The 23,031-nt window shown below is 45.9% G+C and overlaps 1 protein-coding gene across 3 annotated transcripts in view; it reads left to right on the top strand.

The window, feature by feature from the left end:
- Positions 1-1,236: 1,236 nt before the first annotated feature.
- ZFAND2B (zinc finger AN1-type containing 2B) overlaps positions 1,237-23,031 on the top strand; it is a 65,232-nt gene continuing 43,437 nt past the window's right edge. The window contains exons 1-11 of one of the 3 annotated variants that reach the window (XM_068245967.1): positions 1,237-1,292; positions 6,401-6,463; positions 8,236-8,330; positions 8,648-8,779; positions 8,907-9,067; positions 10,608-10,712; positions 13,802-13,856; positions 15,961-16,040; positions 16,576-16,654; positions 19,619-19,661; positions 19,856-21,797. In XM_068245967.1, the coding sequence (XP_068102068.1) occupies positions 6,409-6,463; positions 8,236-8,330; positions 8,648-8,779; positions 8,907-9,067; positions 10,608-10,712; positions 13,802-13,856; positions 15,961-16,040; positions 16,576-16,654; positions 19,619-19,639 (783 nt within the window). In that variant the 5' untranslated portion in view covers positions 1,237-1,292; positions 6,401-6,408 and the 3' untranslated portion in view covers positions 19,640-19,661; positions 19,856-21,797. Of the gene's footprint in view, positions 1,293-6,400; positions 6,464-8,235; positions 8,331-8,647; positions 8,780-8,906; positions 9,068-10,607; positions 10,713-13,801; positions 13,857-15,960; positions 16,041-16,575; positions 16,655-19,618; positions 19,662-19,855; positions 21,798-23,031 lie in introns of those variants that run through there. The other 2 variants (XM_068245965.1, XM_068245966.1) reach the window with 2 other exon arrangements.

Below are 23,031 nucleotides of genomic sequence, written 5' to 3'. Positions count from 1 at the left end.
GCAGCTGCTTGGGAGGTCTGTCCCATTCACTGCAACGGATTCCGCACGCTTCTCGCCACATCAGAGGTAGCGGTAATACCCGTCCGCATACCGCTACCTCTAATTTTTATGAATTGACCACTTGTTACTTTTGCTGTGATAATCACCGCACAAGGCGGTGATTTATCACTTTGCTCGCGAATGTCGGCTTTTCATGCGGAAAAGCCTTTATGAATACAGATCTTGCTGTGTGGTCGGTAAAGTGTGCCGTTTTCTGCATTCCATGAATCGAGGCCTATATGAACTCACTGCCTCATCTCTAAATCACATCCCACTACATGCACCCTTGACCCCATTCCCTCTCACCTTATTACCTATCTTCTACCATCTCACCTGCATTAATCTCCCTTTTCAACCTTTCTCTCTCCAAGGGCACATTTCCTTCCACACTCAAGCAAGCCCTCATCACGCCTATACTTGAAAAACCTTCTTTTGACTCCTTTTCCCTGTAGCGATATGTTGGCGCTTTATCAATAAAAATGAATAACATACCTCCCAACTTTTTCAGATTAGAAAGAGGTACACTTAAGCCACGCCCCTGCCACACCCCTGATCACGCCCCCATCACACCCTTAGTCACGCATACCATAATGATTTTATGAGAAAAATATGTTGTTTTATAATTCAAACCACACTGGTCCTTTCTATCCTGGTTAATTTTCCTTCATTTTAAAATTAGTAATCTATCAATTTAAAGGATGGGAATAAAGTTTAGAGTCAACTAAACACATTTTTTAGTAGATATATATATATCTATATATATATATTTACATAGAAAGAGGGATAAAGTCCTGAAAGAGGGACAAAGGTGGAGGAAAAAGGGACAGAGGGACAGGGCTCCCAAGGAGGGACTGTCCCTCCAAAAGAGGGACAGTTTGGAGCTATGTAATAATAATAATAAAAGTGCCTATAATCTATGTAACAAAGTATAATTAAAATTAATGTTAACCCAATACATAATATTTTTCTCACACCTAGCAGCTCAAAACAAGGGAACTCCAATCCCCCTGTGGCTTCAGCACAACCACATGACACATGACTCAGCTGTGCTGCTATAATAACAAATATTACCCAACACACAGCTTCCTTCCTCTCTGGGTGTACCAATATGGCGGCCGGTCCCGCCCATTCCGCAGCGCCAGCCTCTCTCAGCCAATGGCTGCACCCCCTGCCAGAGCGCACCTCCGGTCTCTAGGGGCAACCGGCCGGAAGTGACGCTAGTTCCGGGAGTGTGAAGCTTCTGGCAGGGTCTGGTGAGTGTGATCGGGTGTAGCCGGGTGTGATTGGGGAGTCACAGGGCGGCTTGGGGTGAGGGGTTTGCGGTGATGTCTGGTGGGGTATGGCACAGGGGGTGGCTGTTATTACTCCTTCCTGTTATATGTCACTGGGCTATATATATATCCATATATATGGTGCTCTGTATATAGAATAGGGCCTTTTAAGGGGACATCAGCTTAGCAGCTGCACTTCATACTGTTCTGCTGCTGCATAAGAGTAGGGAATATACTGCTGGACACAGATCGCCATAATACAGCCACAACATGTCAATAATCACAGTTAAACAACATTCCTTATTAGATGTGATCTTATATTCGATTTTGGTAGTTTTGCTTACTGCTGTGCAATTAATGCAGGAGTGTCAAACTCAAACACAAAGTGGGCTGAAATTGTACACTGGGACCTAGTGGCGGGCCAACCTCAATGTCTACTGGCCACTCCCTGCCCTTATAAAGTTCCCTGGTGTCTAATGACCCCCCTCCAACCCTTATGCAGTTCCCTGGTGTCAAGTGGTCCTCCCTCCCCTATACAGTTCCCTGGTGTCTAGTGGTCCCCCTCCCCTATACAGTTCCCTGGTGTCTAGTGCTTCCCCCCACCTCCCCAAATTGGCTTTCCTGGTGTTCTTGGGCTTCACCTCCAATATAGCTTCCCTGGTGATCTAGAGTGGGCCAAACATTATGCAAAGGGGGGAAACCACTTGAGGGCCAAATTTAGTGGGTCCGAGGGCCAGATTTGGCCCGCGGGCCGGAGTTCGACATGTATGAGTTTATGAAATAAATGGGGGCTGAACCAGAACTTTGTATAAGCCTCATCGGATTTATGAGCGAATGACAGATGAACTGGACTGTAGTGAAAATTACATAATTAATAAAATTGTTTTTTTGGTTTTTTTTTTTTTACAATATTCATTTATAGCTTATTTAGTCAGTGTTTGCCTGTTGTAAAATTTATCACTGGTGGCGACAATTTTAGTTCTGCAAGGTGATCTGTTTGGAATGTTCGATATTGCGAGTTATACCATATGCTCAGAGGGAGATACTGCTTGCTTTGCAGATGGAAAAAGCTGTTATTTCCCACAATGCTATGAGATTCACAAACAGCAAGCTGTCAGGGCCATGGTCATGACAGCACTCTGTGGGAGGGGTTTCACCACAATATCAGCTGCACAGACCCCACTGATGAGCTAATCGAGAAAGGGGGTATGAGCTACTGATTGGGATGAAGTTCAATCCTTGAGGGTCCCATACACTGGTCAATTTCAGCCATCGATGGAATCCATCAGAAATCGATTCTATCAAATCTATAAATCATATTGTGGTCGATTTCAATCAATTTGATCTATTTGACAGGATGGAAGCTCTAGATCGATCTGCTGCTGGCAGCAGATCAATGGCCCATAGAGTTGCATTGGATCTAATGGTCCAATAATGCATTTAGATAGATTTCCTAGTGTGATCAGATAGACTCCTGTTAGATTCGACTTGACAGGCATCTGACAGAAATCTATTTGATGGTCGAATCTGCTGCAAATCTATAAGTGTATGGCCACCTTTGTTGGTTAAAGTTCCTCCTAAAGGTGCCCATACACTCGTCAGATTGGCAGCAGATAGATAAGAAATGCATCTGATGATCTATCTGATGCGTTTTTAGAACATTTTTTTACCAGGATAGAATTCCAATAGATTTCAGTTTGAAATCTATTGAAATTCGATCTGATGGCATTTTTTTTGCCATCAGATTTACATTAAGGCCAATGCAAAATAAGCAATCTCATCAGATCGACCTAGATTTTCCACCCTGCCAGTTCGATGGAAAACCATCGAAATCGATCAAAATCGGCCATCGATCGGTCGATTGGCCAACCGATTTGCAATCGATCGATCGATTTGGATCGATCGCTCGGCCAGAAAATCGGCTGAGTGTATGGGCCCCTTAATCCTACCTAATAAAACCTAAAGCTGGCCATACACTGGCCCGATTTGCCGCCGTTTCGACAGCAGATTCGATCACTGGGATCGAATCTGCTGCCAATCGTTCGCGCTACACGCCGAATTTCGATCCATTTCGTCCGATCCCGTCGATCGCGCTGTGCGGAAAATTACCGTCGATCGCCCGCTGGTAGGGAGCGCGTCGCTAGCGGCATTCGAGTGCCCGACGACCGACGCAATAGAGCGGCAATACATTACCTGCTCCGCCGGCTCGACTGCCCCCGGTCACCGCTGCTCCGTCTCCGCTCTGGTCTCCGGCATGCTTCAGTTCCTCCTGCCCGGCAGGAAGTTTAAACAGTAGAGGGCGCTCTACCGTTTAAACTTCCTGCCGGGCAGGAAGAAGTAAAGCATGCCGGACCTGGAGACCAGAGCGGAGACGGAGCAGCGGTGACCTGGGGCATTCGTGCCGGCGGAGCAGGTAATGTATGCGGGCGCGCGCGGGGGGAGCGGTGGCACCAGCACCACCACCACCACAACAGATTGTGAACGGTTTCAGGCTGAAATCGGTTCCCAATCTGTTTGCAGTAAAGGCAGCCATACGATCCCTCTCTGATCAGAATCGATCAGAGAGGGATCTATCTGTTGGTCGAATCTGATGGCAAATCAACCAGTGTATGGCTACCTTTACTGTCGCTGCGTCCAGCAGCCAGCTGTCCCTGTGTCCCAGGTTTTTTGTTACTGTGCATAACGGACAGCTGGGACCAGGGGGCTGCAGCTAGAGAAGGCGGCCTGGAGCTGGACGGACACGGTGCGGCCCGAGGAGGTGACCCAGGAACACATGGAGACCGCATATCGCGTACGGCTCCCGGCCTGCCTGAGGGGGGGGTCTGCAGGTAACTCTTTACCCGGCATCCCCCGCGCTCACACCGCTGCCCCTCCCCCACCACCCCTTATACTTTACTGCATGTACATTATACATACTGTATACATAACCTGCCTTTACCCAGCATCCCCTGCTCCCCCACCACCCCCTATACTATACTGTCTGTACATTATACATACTGTATACCTGTGCTGCCTTCACCCAGCATCCCCTGCACCTCAACCCCTATACTATATTGCATGTACATTATACATACTGTGTACCTATCCTGCCTTACTCAGCATCCCCTGCTCCCACCCCCTATACTATACTGCCTGTCCATCCTACTTAATAAAACCTAACTGTCGCTGCGTCCAGCAGCTGTCCCGGTGTCCCAGTTTTTTTGTCACTGCGCATGTGCGCAGTAACGGACAGCTGGGACCAGGGGGCTGGGAGGGTGGGCGGGTGCGCGCGATCGGCACGCGGCAGTTGCGTGTGCACGCATGCGCAGTGGCGGCTGCGGCCACCGGAAAAAGACCTAGAGCCCATTTTTAAACGGGCTTAGGTCTACAAGTTACTTAATAATACTGTCCGTTGAGGCCCGTAGATACGTATGACTTAAAGAGACTCTGAAGCGAGTCTAAATTCACTTTTCTAACTTTTAGCCATGTTAAGCACTATAAGCCCTGCTAAACCGCCGGTATCCTGCAGCAAAACAAGGGGTTTATACCCCCCAAATCCCCTTTGCTGTGTCCGGGGAGCGCTTCCTCATAGAGGCAGAGCTTATGGCTGTAGCTCTGCCTCTTGGCGCGTCAGTCAGCGCTGATCGCAGCCTCTCCCCGCCCCTCTCAATCTGCCTTCACAGAGAGGGGCGGGGAGAGGCGACAATTGACGCGCATGGAGGCAGAGCTGCAGCTGAAAGCTCTGCCTCCATGAGCAGCTAAATCCACGACCAGGAAAGTCGTGGATTTTGCAGAGGGGATTTGGGGGGTATAAACCCCTCGGTTTGCTGCGGGATAGCGGCAGGTTTAGCAGGGCTTATAGTGCTTAACATGGCAACAAGTTAAAAAAGTGAATTTAGACTCGCTTCACTTTTACTCATTGCATAATTGTGTTCCTTTCATATAGTTTATAGGGAATTCCTCAAGCCAAATACTTTTTTTTGTTTTGTTTTAATACTCTAATTCCCTATAAACTAAACAAGCCTTGCCCACAGCTTTTCAGAGAGCCTTGGCATTCAGTCCCAGGTAGCAGGGCCTTATGGGAGCTCATTCTGGGCAGGAGGAGGAGGAGGTTACTAGCCATTGATTTCAGAGGCAGAGGGAGGAGGAGAGGGGACTGAATTGTGCACTACACATGTTGCAATATCTCTCGATAGATTGAATCTGACTTATATGTTTTTGGGCCCTAGGCTTGCCTATCTTGCTTGTCAAGCTGAATGCCTAAAGAGAAACTCCGACCAAGAATTGAACTTTATCTCAATCAGTAGCTGATACCCCCTTTCCCACGAGAAATCTATTCCTTTTCACAAACAGACCATCAGGGGGAGCTGTGTGGCTGATATTGTGGTGAAACCCCTCCTACAAAGAAATTCTGAGTACGTACTCTTGGCAGTTTCCTGTCTGTGAACCTTGCTGCATTGTGGGAAATAGCTGTTTACAGCTGTTTCCAACTGCCAAAAAAGTATGCAGCAGCTACATCACCTGCCCACAGTAAAAATGTCACCATGTAATACATGTCAGAATGTAAATCAGGGATTTAAAAGATTTTACAATCGGCAAACACTGACTAAATCATTTATACATAATTATTGTAAAAATGAAGCACTTTTTTTATTACATTATTTTCACTGGAGTTCCTCTTTATCATCTACTTTCCAAGTCTGCTTAGACATGCTATGCATATGCTTCCACTATGTGCTTCCACAATCAAGTCCACGTTGCCCGCAGTGTACTGCGCAGGCGCAGTAGTTTTGCGCCTGCGCAGTACACCGCGAACAACGTGGGCTTGACAGTGGCGCCTCGCGCAGGTGCAGTAGAGACGACCTGAAGGTCGCCCTCTGCACTGGTGGGAACCCTGGACAGAATGGAGAGCGGAGCTGTGGCGTGGGACGTGTTATCTGCAATGGACAGGAGGAATCCCCGGGTAAGTAGAGCGGGGGGGACTTGGTGTGGCTGATGACTCCTTTAACAATGGACAAACGCGGACTAAATAATTTATAAAGTAATACTGTAATCCATCCATGTTATAAAGCAGAATGCAGCAATACTTATCATCTGTTTCTCATTGGAAGGTATCAGCATGGAGTTTCCAGACCTGGGGAAGCATTGTTCAGAAGCAACATGCAAGCAGCTAGGTGAGTATTCTGTAGATGGAAAGCATCTCTTCTGCTCAGACTTGTCTGTTATATGTTCACTACAAGGTGTCAAAAGGAGTCCAGGTGGGTGTGTGGACAAAGGGGACGAATGAATAAAGCCTACTACAGTTATATTCTGGCGTATAAAACGACCCCCCCAACTTTTCCAGTTAAAATGTAGTTTGGGATATACTCGCCGTGTAAGACTACCCCCCTCAACCAACACACACCAAATAAAAATGAAAAACAAATATCCTAAACTGGTGCTATGTATGAACAGATACTGGTGCTGTACTGTATGTGGTACCCAGTATATAACAGTATATAGGTGATTGGTTGGATTGGTTAACTCTCCCTCTCCCGAAGTGGATTGGTCTGCTCTCCCTGTCCACCTGTTTATCAGAGCGGTATGGAAGAATAGAGCACACTGTGCCCATAAAACACGCCTCTTTCACCCATCTGGCCCCGCCCTTGTATCCTATTTAGCTACCCCTCTGCCTCTCAGATCTCGCACATGTGCGCCGCTTCACTACAGTCCTCAGCAGGGAGATCTGAGAGTCAGTAACAGGATAGGGCGTATCTCCCGGCATCAATGACACCCGGCGTATAAGACGACCCCTGACTTTTTAGAGGATTTTCAAGGGTTAAAAAGTAGTCTTATACGCCAGAATATACAGTAAATATAAAATGGTTGGTATCTGAAGCACTGATTGTGTGGACCAGTGTTTTTCAAGGTGTTTTTACACTTTGTGAAGTGCAGTGCGTTTTGGAGCAATCGCAATGCAGCTGAAAAGTCGCATTGCGTATTAAAAACCGCTGTGCAACTCAAGAGAAAAAAATGACATGGCACTTCCGGGATTACCGCGGAAATCGCACGGTAACGCGCTGCAGCTTGTGCGTTACCCGGAGCACTTCCCTCCTTCCTTTGACTGTAATGGCCAATGCGACCAGCTGTGGCAGGGGAGAGTACTGCACCGCAACGCGGTAATTGTAAAAGGACCCCAGTATTCTCCCCAGGCTCTTTTAGCCGGGTGCTCCACCCGGCTAGTTTTGGTGAGCACCCGGCTGTCATCAGCTCACCACCTCCTATTCTGTATGCATCTCTCATTCTCTCATCTCGCCCCACCCGGCTACTTTTTCATGCCACCCGGCTACTTTTTCATGCCACCCGGCTACTATTTCATGCCACCCGGCTGGAAAAAAATTCTGGGGAGAACACTGGACCCTCAAGCGTATCCGCATGACCCCTAACAGTTCATGTTTGATTAAGTGTCTATTCTTTTTATTTCATGCCTCCTTGGGTTCTCTTTAAAGTAAACCTGTAAGAGAAAAAAGAGCCCCTTGGGGGGTACCTACCTCGGGAGGAGAAAGTCTCTGCATCCTAAAGAGGCTTCCCGCGTCCTCCTAAGCCTCAGCGATCCAGCGCTGGGACCCTCTGAAGATCTACTTGTCTGTGCTTGTTGACATATGCACACCTGCGCAGTACAGTGGACCCAATCAGGCTCGGCTATTTCCGTCCGAGTGGAGAGCCGCTGCGCAGGTGTAAATATTGTGGTCGGCTTCTACTCCGGGATGCCAGCGCTGGATCGGGCTGGTGGAGGCAGACAGGGAAGCCTCATTAGGATCCAGAGGCTCCCCCCCCCCCCCCCCCCGGGCACTTCTTTTGCCTTACATGTTTACTTTAATAACTCCTCTGACTTCCAACTTGTTTTTTATTTATATATTTATTTGTTTGCTTGCTGTGCTGTTTTACTTATTCTTCTCCTTTGCAGATTTCCTACCTCTAAAGTGTGACGCCTGTGAGCAGATCTTCTGCAAGGACCACATTACATACGTGCTGCACAACTGCAGCTCAGCCTATAAGAAGGTAATTTGTCAAGGAGGCCACTGCTTTGACCTGCGGAGATGCTTGAATGGTTTTGGCTGTGGGATCAGGTACATTACAAGGCTGCGTTGGAGTTGTCATGGATAGTCAGCAAAATGTTTTTGATTAAAGCGAACCTGAAGTGAGAGGTATATGGAGGCTGCCATATTTATTTCCTTTTAAACAATGCCAGTAGCTTGGCAGTCCTCCTGATTCTGTCTCTAATACTTTCAGCCATAGACCCTGAACAAGCATACAGTCTGCCCCTTATGATATGGAGACCTTTGCAGCTGCTAATGACAGTAATTTGTACCTTTCAGGATGTCCAGGTCCCGGTCTGTCCCCTCTGTAATATCCCCATCCCGGTGACACGAGGACAGGCGCCAGATGTCGTAGTAGGAGAACACATCGATCGGGACTGCAAGTCTGATCCTGCCCAGCAGAAACGTAAGGTAAGGAGGACACAAGGCCATGGCGGTGCCAAGTGTGATTGCTCAACCAGCCTGTCCTTTTGTTCTCAGTTGATGCCACTGTGTCTGCTATTGTTCAACAGTAACAATGTTTGTGTTTACCGCTTAGATATTCACCAATAAGTGTGGGCGGGTGGGCTGCAAGCAGAAAGAGTTGATGAAGGTCACGTGCGGAGATTGCCTTAGAGACTTCTGCATCAAACACCGACACCCACTGGACCATGACTGTCAAGGCAGTCAAGGCAAGAGCAGCGCCATCTCCAGGGCAGGGTGAGCTCCTACCGCCATCATTGTTCATCATTGTGTGGTCTCTCTATACTGTGTACCCCGGCCTCTTTACCACAGTCATGTAATGTGTGAAATGTATCACCGGTGGAGACTCCTTTAGTCCTGTCAGGTGCAGCTTTGTGGAATGTTTGACCAGTGAGAATTCCAAGCTATTACAAAGTATACATGGTCTCCCACAATGTTCGGCCGGGGGGGGGGGGGGGGGGGGGGGGAGCTGGATTTGGTGGGTTCAGTGGAAGCAGGATGGTGAGGGGTTACAGCGTAATTGCAGTGAAAATAACATAATGAATACAATTGCTTATTTTTTACAATATTAATTTATAGATTATCTAGTCAGTGTTTGCCCATTGTAAAATCTTTCCTCTCATTGATTTACACTCTGAAATGTATCACTGGTGGTGACATCTTTAGTTCTGCCAGGTGATCTGTACGGAATGTTCATTACTGAGAGTTCTTGGCAGTTGGAAAAAGCTGTTATTTCCCACAATGTAACAAGGTTCACAGACAGCAAACTGTCAGGACCAAGGTCATGACATCACACTGTGGGAGGGGTTTCACCACAATATCAGCCACACAGCAATCCCCCCCCATTGATCTATTCCAGAAAAGGTAAAGCTTTCTCGTGGGAAAGGGTATCGGCTACTGATTGGAATGAAGGTCAATACTTGGTTAAGGTTCCTCTTTAATTCAGTATTGCTAAACAGACTAGGCTAAGTATCAGTATAGGTATAGGAAGTGTTTTTGATGCCAAAACCAGGAGAATTAGCATAAAAGTGGGTATCCTGAATAATTTACCTCATTCTACTACATGTCACTACAGGGCCTCTTTAATCTTCCATTTAGCTTTCATTTAAAAGCAGTGCCTTGGCTCTGTCTCCATTTATGTTCCCTGAGTAATGGTCTCTTGATGTATTAGTATAAGCTTCTAGAGCATACACTTCTGCTGTATAAATAATAGAGGCCGTTAGTAATGAGGATTGTTGGGATGCTGTCATTGTTGAGATGTAGGTCTGCAGGCTTTGCTGACTGCTGGGAACTGAGTAGAGTTGGGCGAACAGTTCGGCTGTGTTAGCCGAACTGTTCGGCTGCCCAACCTGTCATTTTGATGTGGCTCTTACTACTTCCGGGTCGCAATGACCCGGAGTAGTACGTCTGCGCTGGCCCGGCGGATCGCGTCCTAGATCGCGCTCCCGTTGCCGGGCACTCTCTGCGCATGTGTGTGACGTCATGAGTGACGTCACACACATGCGCAGAGAGTGCCCGGCAACGGGAGCGCGATCTGGGACGCGATCCGCCGGGCCAGCGCAGACGTACTACTCCGGGTCATTGCGACCCGGAAGTAGTAAGAGCCACATCAAAATGACAGGTTGGGCAGCCGAACAGTTCGGCTAACACAGCCGAACTGTTCGCCCAACTCTAGAACTGAGTAGGAGATGCTTTTTCAGCACACTTAGTGCAGTCTAATGCCTGTGTACACAATAATGGACGAGTGAAGATAATGTTCTCTTTCTGTGTTTTACAGGCAGGCAGCGTTGCTCAGATCTCAGGCCTCCTCCTCCTCCTCCAAGGCCTCTGCTGCTTCCAGCCGACCAGCCCCCAAACCTGCAGCACGTCCACAGCATAACAGGTACCCTGCCCCTCCAGTGCAGCCAGTTGTCTGTTCTCCCTCTCTTAACCTTAAAGGGGAGGTCCAAGCTGATTTAAAAAAAAAAAAAAAAAGACTTACTTGGGGCTTCCTCTAGCCCCTGGCAGCAGTCCTGTGCCATTGCCGCAGCTCCCCTCCCAGCCGGTGGCCTGGGGTCCCCTCCGGTGTAGATGCCGACCTCGCTACTGCGCCTGCACGAGCGCCGCTGTCAGTCACGCTGGTGTCGTCTAGAGTGTACTCCGCAGGCACAGTAGTTATGCACCTGCACAGAAAACTCCAGATGACGTCAGCGTGACCTAGAGCGGCTCTCGCACAGGCGCAGTAGCGAGGTATGCATCTACACCGGAGGGGACCCCGGGCGCCGCCTGAGAGCGGAGCTGTGGTGAGGTCACAAGAGGGCTGTCAGGGGCTGGAGGAAGCCCCAAGTAAGTAAATTTCTTTTGTTTTTAGCCAGCTCGGATCTGTCCTTTAAAGGGGAACCTTAGCGAAAAGGGAAAAAAAAGAAATCAATACGTTGCAAAGTGAGATGTTAAAACGTAGAAGAGAGATCCAGAAATGATTGATATGTGTCATGTAATTTGTTCATATTGTTTCCACAATCAGCCTGCACGTCATCATCTTTATTACTGGCAGACAAGAAAATAACCACACCCCCTAACAATGCAATAGGTTAAACAGTTGTTGTTTTTTATAGATATACATATGCACAGAGGGAGATATCGGTTGCTTGGCAGTTGGAAACAGCTGTTATTTCCCACAATGCAACAAGGGTCACAGACAAACTGTCAGGACTTAGGTCTTGACATCACACTATGGGAGGGGTTTCACCACAGCCATACAGAGCCCCCTGATGATCTGTTTGAGAAAAGTTAAAGGTTTCTCATGGGAAAGGGGAGTATCAGCTACTTATTGGGATGAAGTTCGATCATTGGTTACAAGTGCTCAGGCAGGATTTTTTTTATATACCAAATCTGTGGCACGTTAGTACAACATTAGTGTTGCCTGTGCAGAGACCCTATTATGGTTTTGTTTGCTGGGGGGTCTGAAGAGGTATAGTACACCCCTGGTTGAGTTTAACATGACAAGCCATAACCATGCCTGATTACTGCTAGACCTGTTGAGTCAAGAGATTACACCTGATGATGCTGGAAGGGCGAAACTGGTCAGGGTTGGCGAGTGGGCTGTTACCAATCTACAAAGAGCACTGTATGTATGCCTGCGTTTTAAGCAGGGCTGTGGAGTCGGTCCAAAAATCCACCGACTCCGACTCCTCAGTTTAGGATTCCTCCGACTCCACGACTCCGACTCCTCTAATTTGCATATTACAATTTTGTTGATTAAAAGTATGTAACATGAAATTCGTCTCATAACTGCCAACGCTTAGGAATTTTACAAGACAACTGAAGTGAGAAGGATATGTAGACTACTATATTTATTCCCTTTAGACTAAAACTAGTCCTTAGTAATAGTACTTGTAAAAGGTACAAACCGGAACAAAGAACATCTATCAGGCCCTAGGCAATGTAAGTGTGGGTACATGTAAGAATGATGTGCAGGTACTCTGCAGGGGAATGAGGAGATTGTAAACAGACAACACCTCTGTGTTCAATGTGCACAGCATTCTCAGTGGATTCCCTGCAGCTCTGTGAGGAGTGCATATGTAGAGTATAGTACTACTGTGTAACAAAGTAAACCTGAGACAGATGAAATTAAAGTTTTATACATACCTGGGGCTTCCTCCAGCCGCCTTCAGGATAATCAGTCCCTCGTTGTCCTCCTCCACCACCTGGATCTTCTGCTATGAGTCCAGGTACTTGAGCCAGTCTGGCGTAGTGCGCATGAACACACTCCACCGCTAGGAGCATACTACACCTGTGCAGCACTATTGCGCAGGTGCAGAATGTTCCTGGCTGTGGGAGTGGCATGCGGCCGGACTGCGCTGACTGGCTGAATTACCAGGACTCGTAGCAGAAGATCCGGGTGGTGGAGGACAGTGAGGGACTGATTAGCCTGAAGGGGGCTGGAGGAAGCCCCAGGTATGTATAAAACTTTACTTTTCATCCGTCTCAGGTACCCTTTAATTTGTAGTCACCAAACCAAATTTTAATAACATATCAAATTATTTGATTTCATCAGCAAAGGGAGTGCATACATTTGCATAAATCAGCATCAGTGCAGAATTATTTCCATCTCATTGACCATCTCTATTAGTGACACAGCTACATATCAGGCTTTATTCTTACAGCATAGATGTTATTTAGTATATATAAGAGATTCCTGTGTACGCATCATATATACAGTCACAATCAGATATGTATATCTGACCTTAAAAATACGGGGACTGCTTTATTGAAGCAGCACAAGTAACTAATTTTGATTGGTTTATTTCATTTTTGTGGACTAAGCACAGCTATTACTGTATATATACATTATTTTTAATGACTATTATCTGAGAAATAGAACATTTTATCATATTTTCTATTTTAATTACAGTTACAAATTCATTAGGAGTCGGAGTCGGTGCATTTTTTCCCGACTCCGACTCCAGGCACCCAAAATTGCCCGACTCCACGACTCCGACTCCACGACTCGGACTCCGACTCCACAGCCCTGGTTTTAAGGGGATTTTATGCAAAAAGGGTCTTATGTGCAGGGAACCACAGTGTGAGTGGTTTCACCTGTATTTTTCATTGTGGTAAAAAAAAACTTGCATGAGTTTTTCTTTACGATCAGTACCTGATGCCATCAAATTGTATTGTGGTGGTCACCTTTGAGTTTGTGTCTTTTTGCACTGGGTGGTTGGAGGTAGTAAAGAACCAGATTGGGAAACATCAGGCGATGTAACGGTAGTAAAGCACTGACAATTAATCGGAAGTTAACAGTGTTGCCATTTGTGGAGTTTGGAACCTCTACAGCTGTCTACTAATGTGGCAGCCAACTGTGTGGTTCAATGCCCCTGTATTTCTGCAGTAGCTGACAGGTCGGCTGCATGGAATTGCACTGTATTTTAGCAAGGAAGAAATTGTATGAGTGCTCTTTACCTGGTAATTACATTTTCTCCCCTTCTTTAGGACGAGCATCCCCAAAGCACAGCCACCTCCTGCAGCCGCATTGCTAAACGGATTGGTAAGTATATATCATAAGCCAAACCTTATGGTGGTTTTAGACTGACTCCACAGATCACTTAATATGTATTTGAAATACAGTATTTGTATTTTTTCGTAATATAAGACACACTTTTTTTTATCCCCCTAAACTGGGGGGGGGGGGGGATTTATAGTCCAAAGATACGGTAAAAATGGGTGCAGAGTGTGCAGGGAAGCACTTGCCCATACAGTTGTTGCACTCCTCTCCCCATCGTCTGAACCTCTGTACACGCAATCCTCTTCTCCTGCAGCTTCTGATGTACACTGCAGCCGCCTGCCGCCATTATACAGCTCTTGATCCTCCATTCCTTGCGGCCTCCACACTTCCTGATCATTGGTTCCATGGCACATGGGGTCATGTATGACATGGCGCATATGCCAGGAAACCACATCAGGAAGTACGGAAGCCATGAGGAATGGAGGACCCACAGCTGCAGTGTAGATCGGCACCTACAGAAGAGGAACGCATGTACAGCAGCTAGAGCAAGGGGAGAGGCATGTGGGCATTGGATCAGGGGAGCAGTGGCAATGCAGTGTAGCCTAGCTGGTAGGGTAGCAGGTGGTGGGTGCAGCAGTGGTTAGTGTAGTGTAACTGGTGGGGGTTAGTGTAGCTTAGTGACAGCTTAGGGGGTGGAGGGGGTTGTTGGGTGGAAAGGTCCACGAGATGCCCCTGCACTAAAGATGCACCAGGTTTATTATTGTTTCTTTAAACCTAGGCGTGTCTTATAGTCTGAAAAATAAGGTATCTTCTGAATTGATTGCCCAGACATAAAGCACAGAGAACATATTGAACTGTGTGCCCTCAGTTTCCCTCCCTGTCTGCACAGTAGCTCGAAGCTGCTTGTGGAAAGGGAAAGCGTGGCCTTACTTGTGCAGGCGCAGTAAAGCCACACTTGTACACGATTGGGAGCATGGCCATCTAGCCATCTATTGAGAGGAAAGGCTCTGTATCCCATAGAGCCTTCCCATTCCTCTCACGATCCCCTCGTTCCAGCGCTGTCACCTCTTTCTAATCTGCCGCCCCCGGAGGCTTCAGAAGTCTCTGGGAGCCAGGGTGGTTTCGAAGATGAGCGGCTCCAAAGTGCGCTTGCTTGAGTGTGAGAGAGGGCGCTCGCGCAGGCGCAGTGCGGAGCCGCCCGTCTTCAGGAGCACTTGGGCTTCCAAAGACTTCTGAAGCCTTCCGCGGTGGCCGATAGCAACGATATGACAGCGCTGGAACAAGAGGAATGGGAGGGCTCTATAGGACCCAGAGCCTTCCCTCTCCATAGGTATCTGTTTTTTGTTTTTCTTTTTTCACTTAACATTCACCTTAAAGTCAATGGGAACCTTCTGTTAAAAAAAAAAAAAAAAAAAAGCCAGATACTTACCTAAGGAGAGGGAAGGCTCTGAGCCCTACAGAGCAATTCCCACTCCTCTCCCGGTGCCCTTAGTGCAGCACTGTCCTAGGGAGCAGTATTTGTCCAATTTGGTCAGCACAGTATAGAGCCACCAGTCTTCGGAATGACTCTGCTCCCGAAGACCTCCGTGGCGGGGGATTCAAACACTGGAGCCAAAACTGCACCAAGGGCACTGGGAGAGGAGCAGGAAGACTCTATAGGGCCCAGAGACTTCCCTCTCCTTAGGTAAGTATCTGTTTTTTTTTTTTTGGTTTCTTTTTACAGGCGGTTCCCAATGACTTTAAGGTCAAGTTCAGCCATAATATAACGCACACTCTACACACTATAACAGGCACCATATTTTCATAGCTGGAAGAATTATGCATCGTACATTTTATATAGAAAAACACTGTAGAGAGTGGAGAACGGGGCCTGTTGTAACGCAGAGGCGTGAACGTGCCCATATGATTGTATGGGCAGTGCGTTCACAACATGGAGCGATACAGACTGAAAGTACTCGCATGTTACTACACCCCCCCCCCCCCCCCCCACTACACCTTGTTGCTGACTGTTGAAGTGGTTTCCAGAAAGTTTCTTAAAATAATGATAGCAGCTGCAGCCCGAAGATCAGAGTATATTTAATGGCATTCAGTCACAAAATGACTTGTATAGTCACTGTATATCTTAAACTGAACCTCTCTTTTCCAGTCAGAGGAGGAAGCCTTGCAGAGGGCCTTGGAAATGTCCCTAGCGGAGTCACAGCAGCAGAACAGGCCTCAGCAGCACAGGTAGGATGACCGCTTGTCACTGGAGGAGGGATTGGGGTCCATTATCTCAATATCTCATTTTTAAGCGTTAAAGGAAACCTGTAATGAGTTAAAAAAAAAAAGTTACACTTACCTACTTTCTGGAAGCCCCGTGCAGCCGCCCTGTGCCCGTGCGGTCCTGGAACGATCCTCCGTTCCCACGCCGCGGCTCACTTTCTCTTTCACCGACTTGCAAGCCAACGCCCACTGTGCCTGCGCAGCCCTCCTGTCACCGGCCCGGGAGCGTCCTGCGCAGGCGCGGTACGAGGTTCTCTCGTACTAGAAAAAAAAGAGGGAAAAGCCATATATGTGAAACGGTGGCACCCAACTGTAAAACAAGGAGAGGGGGGGGGGGGGGGGGGTCTTTGATGTCATCAATCATCAGTGTTTTCCCATGATTCTTCACTTTCTCTAAGAATTGATCAGAGCCACATTTTCAGCTCTGTCAAGTATTGTTATGCTAAAATTTGACGTCAAATGGATTCTTGCTGCTTCTTACATGTGTTTTACCTCTCAGCACTCAGGAAGAAGAAGACTTGGCTCTGGCCAGAGCTCTGGCAGCTAGTGAGGAGGAGTACAGGCGACAACAGCAAGCGGTGAGTACAGTCAGTGCGCATCACTTCTTGAAATAAAGTTTAGTCACTTTGACTAGCAGTTTGCCATCATAGCACTTTTGGAGGTGCCCGCTATGTGTAAAATGGTTTAAAATAAAAAGTGAGTGGTAGTGTTGGTTTTACCTCTTCTGAAGAACTAGGTCTTTGTTTACTGGAATGGAAGTTTATTCAAGCACTAAAATAGACGTGTTTTGTGAAATGGTAACCACTTGTTCAGGTCGGTCTCACAGCAGTTCCTTGCAGTTACGGCCAAAGAGTCTGAGTGCCTCAGAAAGTGTTTTGTTTGTAAAGCTTAACACCTCTAACTTGGGAGGTTGTAGTTTTTTAGCTCGACCCTAAATAACAAGCTTTGATGGTGTTTGTGAGTATACATTTCTAAGAACTTACTGGATTTTTCAGCACATAAGACAGATTTTTTTTCTCCCCCAAAAATGAGAGGTGATCCGCACTGCCGCTTCTCTTAGATATGTGTGTGTGTGTGTGTGTGGGGGGGGGGGGGGTGTCAGAGTAGGCCAAACTGGGGACACAGGAGGCCAAGTGGTGGACAGAAGGGGTCACACTGGGGACAGAAGGGGCCACATTGAGAACAGAAGGGGCACACACAGGAGGACACAATAATTGAGGGAGAACATCTACAAGATGCTCCTGGAATATGGACGCACCAGGTTTAGTATATATATATTTTTTCCATGGATTTTGCCCTCTAAACCTAGGTGCGTCTTATACGTGGAAAAATATGGTATATTATTTGGCCAGAGATACGTCACCATTTTGGCTTCTGGTGTTTCTTCTTTTAAAGAGGGTCCTCATTCTTGAAATATCAGGAAAACTTCTTCTTCTCTGAGCTGACTAGTAGTAGTTGGTCAGCTTAGGCGGTCACTGCAGTAGACTTTAGAATCCCTGTCTTGGAACAGAAGGGTTTAGATAGATTAGATAGAACTCCGTGTTTTGGGCAGAGGCACCTGTGTCAGTGAAATCAGTAGTGGAATGTGCATTTAGAATCCATGTTTTTCTAACAGCAGAGGGCAGCATGTTCATTTGGAATAATATCCCCAGGGCTATAGATGGGGGCCAGTGAGAAGCAAAGAACTCTATCTTGCTTGCACATTTTATGCAGCTTGGAATTGGGCAAGCCAGAAGCACTTGCCACCATATTTGACTTGTCCATTTCTAAGCTGCGCAGTATTTGCATTAAATTTGCACTGAAGCCATAATCGTTGACGCCTCATTGACCATCTCTGCCTAGGACCTCCTGTCCTTTATTTAAATATTTAAAGGGTACCTGAACTCAGGGAATTTTTTTTTGAGGTGGCCATACCTGGGGCTACTTCAGTGTCCGCATAAACTCCTCTGTCAATTAGTATCGCCGGCCTCACCTCTGTGTTGGAGCTATGGCCCCTGTACAAAGTTCAGACTAAACCCAGTTAGAGCAAGGACACATGCCCTATCCACTGTTCCCCATTCGTTCATGCTCCCAAATGCCTGTGCACAGCAGTAACTGCCAGGCGATTCTGCAACATTCGTACCGGCGCATGCCCAGGACACCTCCGGATATGGCTCCTGCTCACATTCGTGCACAAAGAGTGCATGCAGAATGGACAGAGCATGCTCCCTTCAGTAGGGGGGGGTATAGCTCCAACTCGGGGAGTCTGGTGAAGCTGAGGGGCCATACGGTATATGGGGACACTTGGGAAGTCCCAGGTATGACCTCCTAGTAAATTTTGATTCATTTCAGGTGCGCTTTAAATACTGTTTGTTGTGTACAAGACTTTTTTGTGGTTGATGCTGTGGTTTGCAGGGCTTTATTCTTGCACAGCACACAATGAAAAGTATGTATTCCACATTCAGTTGCTGAAGAAATTCACTTCTCTGTTCTGTGTCTGGTTAGCCAGATAATCTGCCTGTTCTCATCAGCAAATGTGAATAGACTGCGGGAGAACTCTGCCAAGGCAGCTCTCCATATCGTAAACATTGAGGCTTAAAGGTCATCTGAAGTGGCTGACATCTTTATTTCCTTTTAAACAATACTAGTTGCCTAGCTGCCCTGCTTATCTTTTAGCACCAGTAGTGTCTAAATCATATACCTGAAACAAGCATGTGGTTAATCTTGTCAGACTTCAGTCAGGACACCTGATCTGTGAGCTTGTTCATGGTCTAGGGCTAATTGGAGGCAGAGGATCAGCAGGACAGTCGGGTCACTGGTATTTCTTAAAGTGGATCCGAGAAACTTTTACACATTGCATAATTGTGTTCCTTTCATATTGTTTATAGGGCATTCCTCAAGCCAAATACTTTTTTGTTTTGTTTTAATACTCTAATTCCCTGTAAACTAAACAAGCCTTGCCCACAGCTTCTCCAAAATGCCTTGGCACTCAGTCCCATGTAGCAAGGGCTTATGGGAGCTTAGTCTGGGAAGGAGGAGGTTACTAGCCAGAGATTTCAGGGGAGGAGGAGGGGGGGGGAGTGACATTTTCACAGGCTGAGGGCTGGAGATACAGATCCGCTTGCCTTGTGTAATGTGACAAACAGAACATGGCTGCTCTCGTATCACAGGAATAAATAATCATAAACTGTTGAAGCTGTTTGCAGCTAGATTTGCTGTGTAAGCTAACTTTAGATAAGATATATAGACAAGTTACTTGGTAAAGTTAGTTTTTCATCTCAGATCCGCTTTGAAAGGAAATGTATATGGCAGCTTCCATATCCCTCTCACTTAAATAGTCCTTTAACCCTTTCAGTGCCCTTTGCTTTCGATACATTTCTGTAAATTTGCAATGAAGATATTTTTCCCATAACAGTTATCATGCTATGGCTAATAATTTAGAGCAGAGAGGAAGTTCTGATTTTAAGTTCCACTTTAAGTGTACAAGGCTTCCAATAGGCCAGAACTAACCACCTACAACAATCCAGGTATCAAAAGAAATCTTTAAATATTTTTCCCTCCAGTGCTCTGAGCGACATGCGTAGGACTTTACACTCAGTACGGCAGGTAAGTGTTTACAGATCTCATCGCTTTCCTTTATTCATCACTCTTTCACCACTTTTCTCTGTTGGGGTGTCAGCCTACTCGTACCATGTGTGTTACAGGCAGGTTTACCACGATCTGTGTAGTCCACTCCTTCGCCATACGATGAATATGCTGTTACATCCTGCTCTAAATACAGCTCTTCTGTCTGCCTCTAGGGACAGAACCGGGATGCCAAACAGAGCACCTGCAACATGTGCTAGCGCAGCCCAGGACCGACCGCCAATCCCAGCACAGATGCAGCAACTACCGGCACACTACGAAGCTCCGCCTACTGCCATTCCTTACAGTAAAAGTGACATCGGGATGCCGTTTTGCATTCCTGGGTGTCTTTACTTGTTTTCATCTGTCGGCCACTTGAGACACTTTGCCTGGTCTCGGTAGCAGGATGTGAGGAAGTTCTCAAGAGTACCTGTTGCTTGACACTATGGGAGCCATATTGTCTGTTCTGTCTCTCAGATCTGATAATATAGTTACAGGAGAATTTTATGATGCCTTAAATGGAAACTTCACACTTCTTTTTAAAATTGCTGTTGTCTTTGGTTAGTGCTTTACAAGCCATTTCACAATTTAAATGTAACAATCACGAAAATGTGTAAATACATACATATACATTTATCCTTGCACTATCATTTTGTTTTCCTATTTTGCTGTCATTTAAGGTGGGCAGTGAAAATCTGACTGATCTGTTGGGTTTTGGACTAGTCCATCTCCTCGTGGGGTTTTCTCAGTTATTTGTTTATTTACAAAAGCACTTACTGAGCTGTAGTTGCTCAGTCCAGCTGCCAAAATAGAGTGGAAATGAGTAAGGAAGACAGCTGACATCTTTGCATAGATCCTTTTCAAGGAAAGCTTTTGTAAAGAATAAAGGTAATGCTGAGAATCTCCTATGAGGAGATGGACTAGTCCAAAATCTATCAGATTTTCTATCAGTGACAGCAACATAGGAAAAAAGTAATTTATAGTACATTTTACATACGCGTTTATTTTTTTACAATTTTTCGTGATGGTGTTCCTTTAAAGTTATTAAAAAATAGCTTTCAGTGTGCAGCCAGCTACAGGTTTGAATGTTCAAGTTCAAAAGCTCTCGTCTTTGCAGCCACAGTTAACAGTACATGGTTTGGAGTACATAGCAATCCCAAATTCCCACCTGCAGCATGAGTCATTTCTGCACAGAACAGTGTCTAAATACTTACCATCTCATTCTTCCCGGTCCTCTCGTTTTTCCACCCGCTACGTCTTCAGGTCTCCTCTGAAGGCTTTGGAGTCCGTGCACAGTTAGGAGAAACTAGTCTTCAGAAGTACTCAAAAACCCTGAGTCCTTCTGAGCATTCAGAGGCGACCCCAGGGCTTCTTGGACATTACACTTTTTTTTTTCCCCTCAGGGTGGTTACAGGTATCCCTTAAAGAGACTCCGTAACAAAAATTGCATCCTGTTTTTTATCATCCTACAAGTTCCAAAAGCTATTCTAATGTGTTCTGGCTTACTGCAGCACTTTCTACTATCACCATCTCTGTAATAAATCAACTTATCTCTCTCTTGTCAGACTTGTCAGCCTGTGTCTGGAAGGCTGCCAAGTTCTTCAGTGTTGTGGTTCTGTGATGCATCTCCCCCCTCCAGGCCCCTCTCTGCACACTGCCTGTGTATTATTTAGATTAGGGCAGCTTCTCTCTTCTCTCTTATCTTTTACAAGCTGGATAAATCCTCCTCTGAGCTGGCTGGGCTTTCACATACTGAGGAATTACATACAGGCAGAGCTGTCTGCACTCTGCAGAAAGAAACAGCCTGACACTTCAGTGGAAGATAGCTGCAGGGGGAAAGAAACACACAAATGATCTCTTGAGATTCAAAAGGAAGGGTGTATACAGCCTGCTTGTGTATGAATGTATTTTCTGTGTGTGGACATACTGTACATCAACCTACTTCCTGTTTTGGTGGCCATTTTGTTTGTTTATAAACAAACTTTTTAAAACTGTTTTTAACCACTTTTAATGCGGCGAGGAGTGGCTAAATTGTGACAGAGGGTAATAGGAGATGTCCCCTAACGCACTGGTATGTTTACTTTTGTGCGATTTTAACAATACAGATTCTCTTTAAAGTGTAACTGTTGGGCATAAAATCAAAAATCCATTCTTTATTTGTATCTGGTAAACAAGTAATAAGGATGCTAATCAGGCAATCCTGAAGTTAAAATCTATTACTTTTCTTGTTGATAAATGATCATTCCCCAGTTTACCGGACTCTTATTTGGTACGCACAAAGGAAGTTGCAGGGCATGCTAGGTTGTCCTTTTTTGCTTCTCTACTTTCCCCTCAGACTTAACTAATGCAGCCTGATTGGCTGAAGCCTCTTTCCCTCCTGGTTTCCCCTCCCACACCTCTGTTCCTCTCTGATTGGCCAATATTTCTCATGCTGAGACAATGCACTTTCTTTAGTGAAGGGCAGGCAATGCATACACAATCAGGCAGAGGAGAGTAAGGGAGGAAATTACATCAGGATTGGCTTCAAAATAGCCACAGTTAAAATGGTTAAAATGCTAAGAAGCATTTTATCTTTTTTTACTGTAGAAAAATGTATAAAATCAAAACGTGGACAGTGCAATACATACTGTATGTTATGTAAGTAGAGTAAATATTTATCTACTTATAAATGTCTTTTTTTTCTGAGATAGTATGGCTGACAGCTCCTCTTTAAGAACAAGGTAAAGAATGGGAATAATTTAAGCGATTACCTAAAGTGTAAAAGTAACCCCGCAGCTATATTTCACTTTCTCAGGTTTTTCCTTGCTTAGAACCCTTCGTGAAATATCCCTTTTCCAACTCCTGAAAGACTATGTGCCATAGCAAAAGTTTTAAAATAAACTTTTCAAAGTTTATCTTCACCTCCTACTATATTACCATTGATGAGCAGTTTGATTTTGCAGTCATAACCTGTCCGTTTGGTTGTCACTTGCTTTGTTGAAAACCTCTCTGCAGCTTTCAGGCAAACAATATTTTAACAGGAATAAGTTACAAATAATTTTTGTGCCCAATCCAATAGCGCATCATAAAATCCTCCTCATAGGATGTGTTGCGGAAGCTGCATTTTCTCTGATACTGGCTCATTTGCCACATCGATTCACTTATCAGTTTCTAAGCAACAGTTACTCTTTCTTCTTGTCCCTTCTGAACACTTCCAAAGAAGCTGTATATAATATATCAGGTATCACCGGTAACCAAGCCTTTCAGTTCTGCCTGCCATGTAAAAGGATTGCTTATGTTCATTCATTTCCATTCCTTCTGCTTCGTACGAAAACATGAGAGCCTTTTTATAGATGTATCTAGTAAAGAGGAC

Source organism: Hyperolius riggenbachi, chromosome 7, assembly GCF_040937935.1.
Source record: "Hyperolius riggenbachi isolate aHypRig1 chromosome 7, aHypRig1.pri, whole genome shotgun sequence".
NCBI lineage: Eukaryota > Metazoa > Chordata > Amphibia > Anura > Hyperoliidae > Hyperolius > Hyperolius riggenbachi.
Note: the sequence above shows the minus strand (reverse complement) of the source record. Positions and strands in the feature narration are given on the sequence as shown.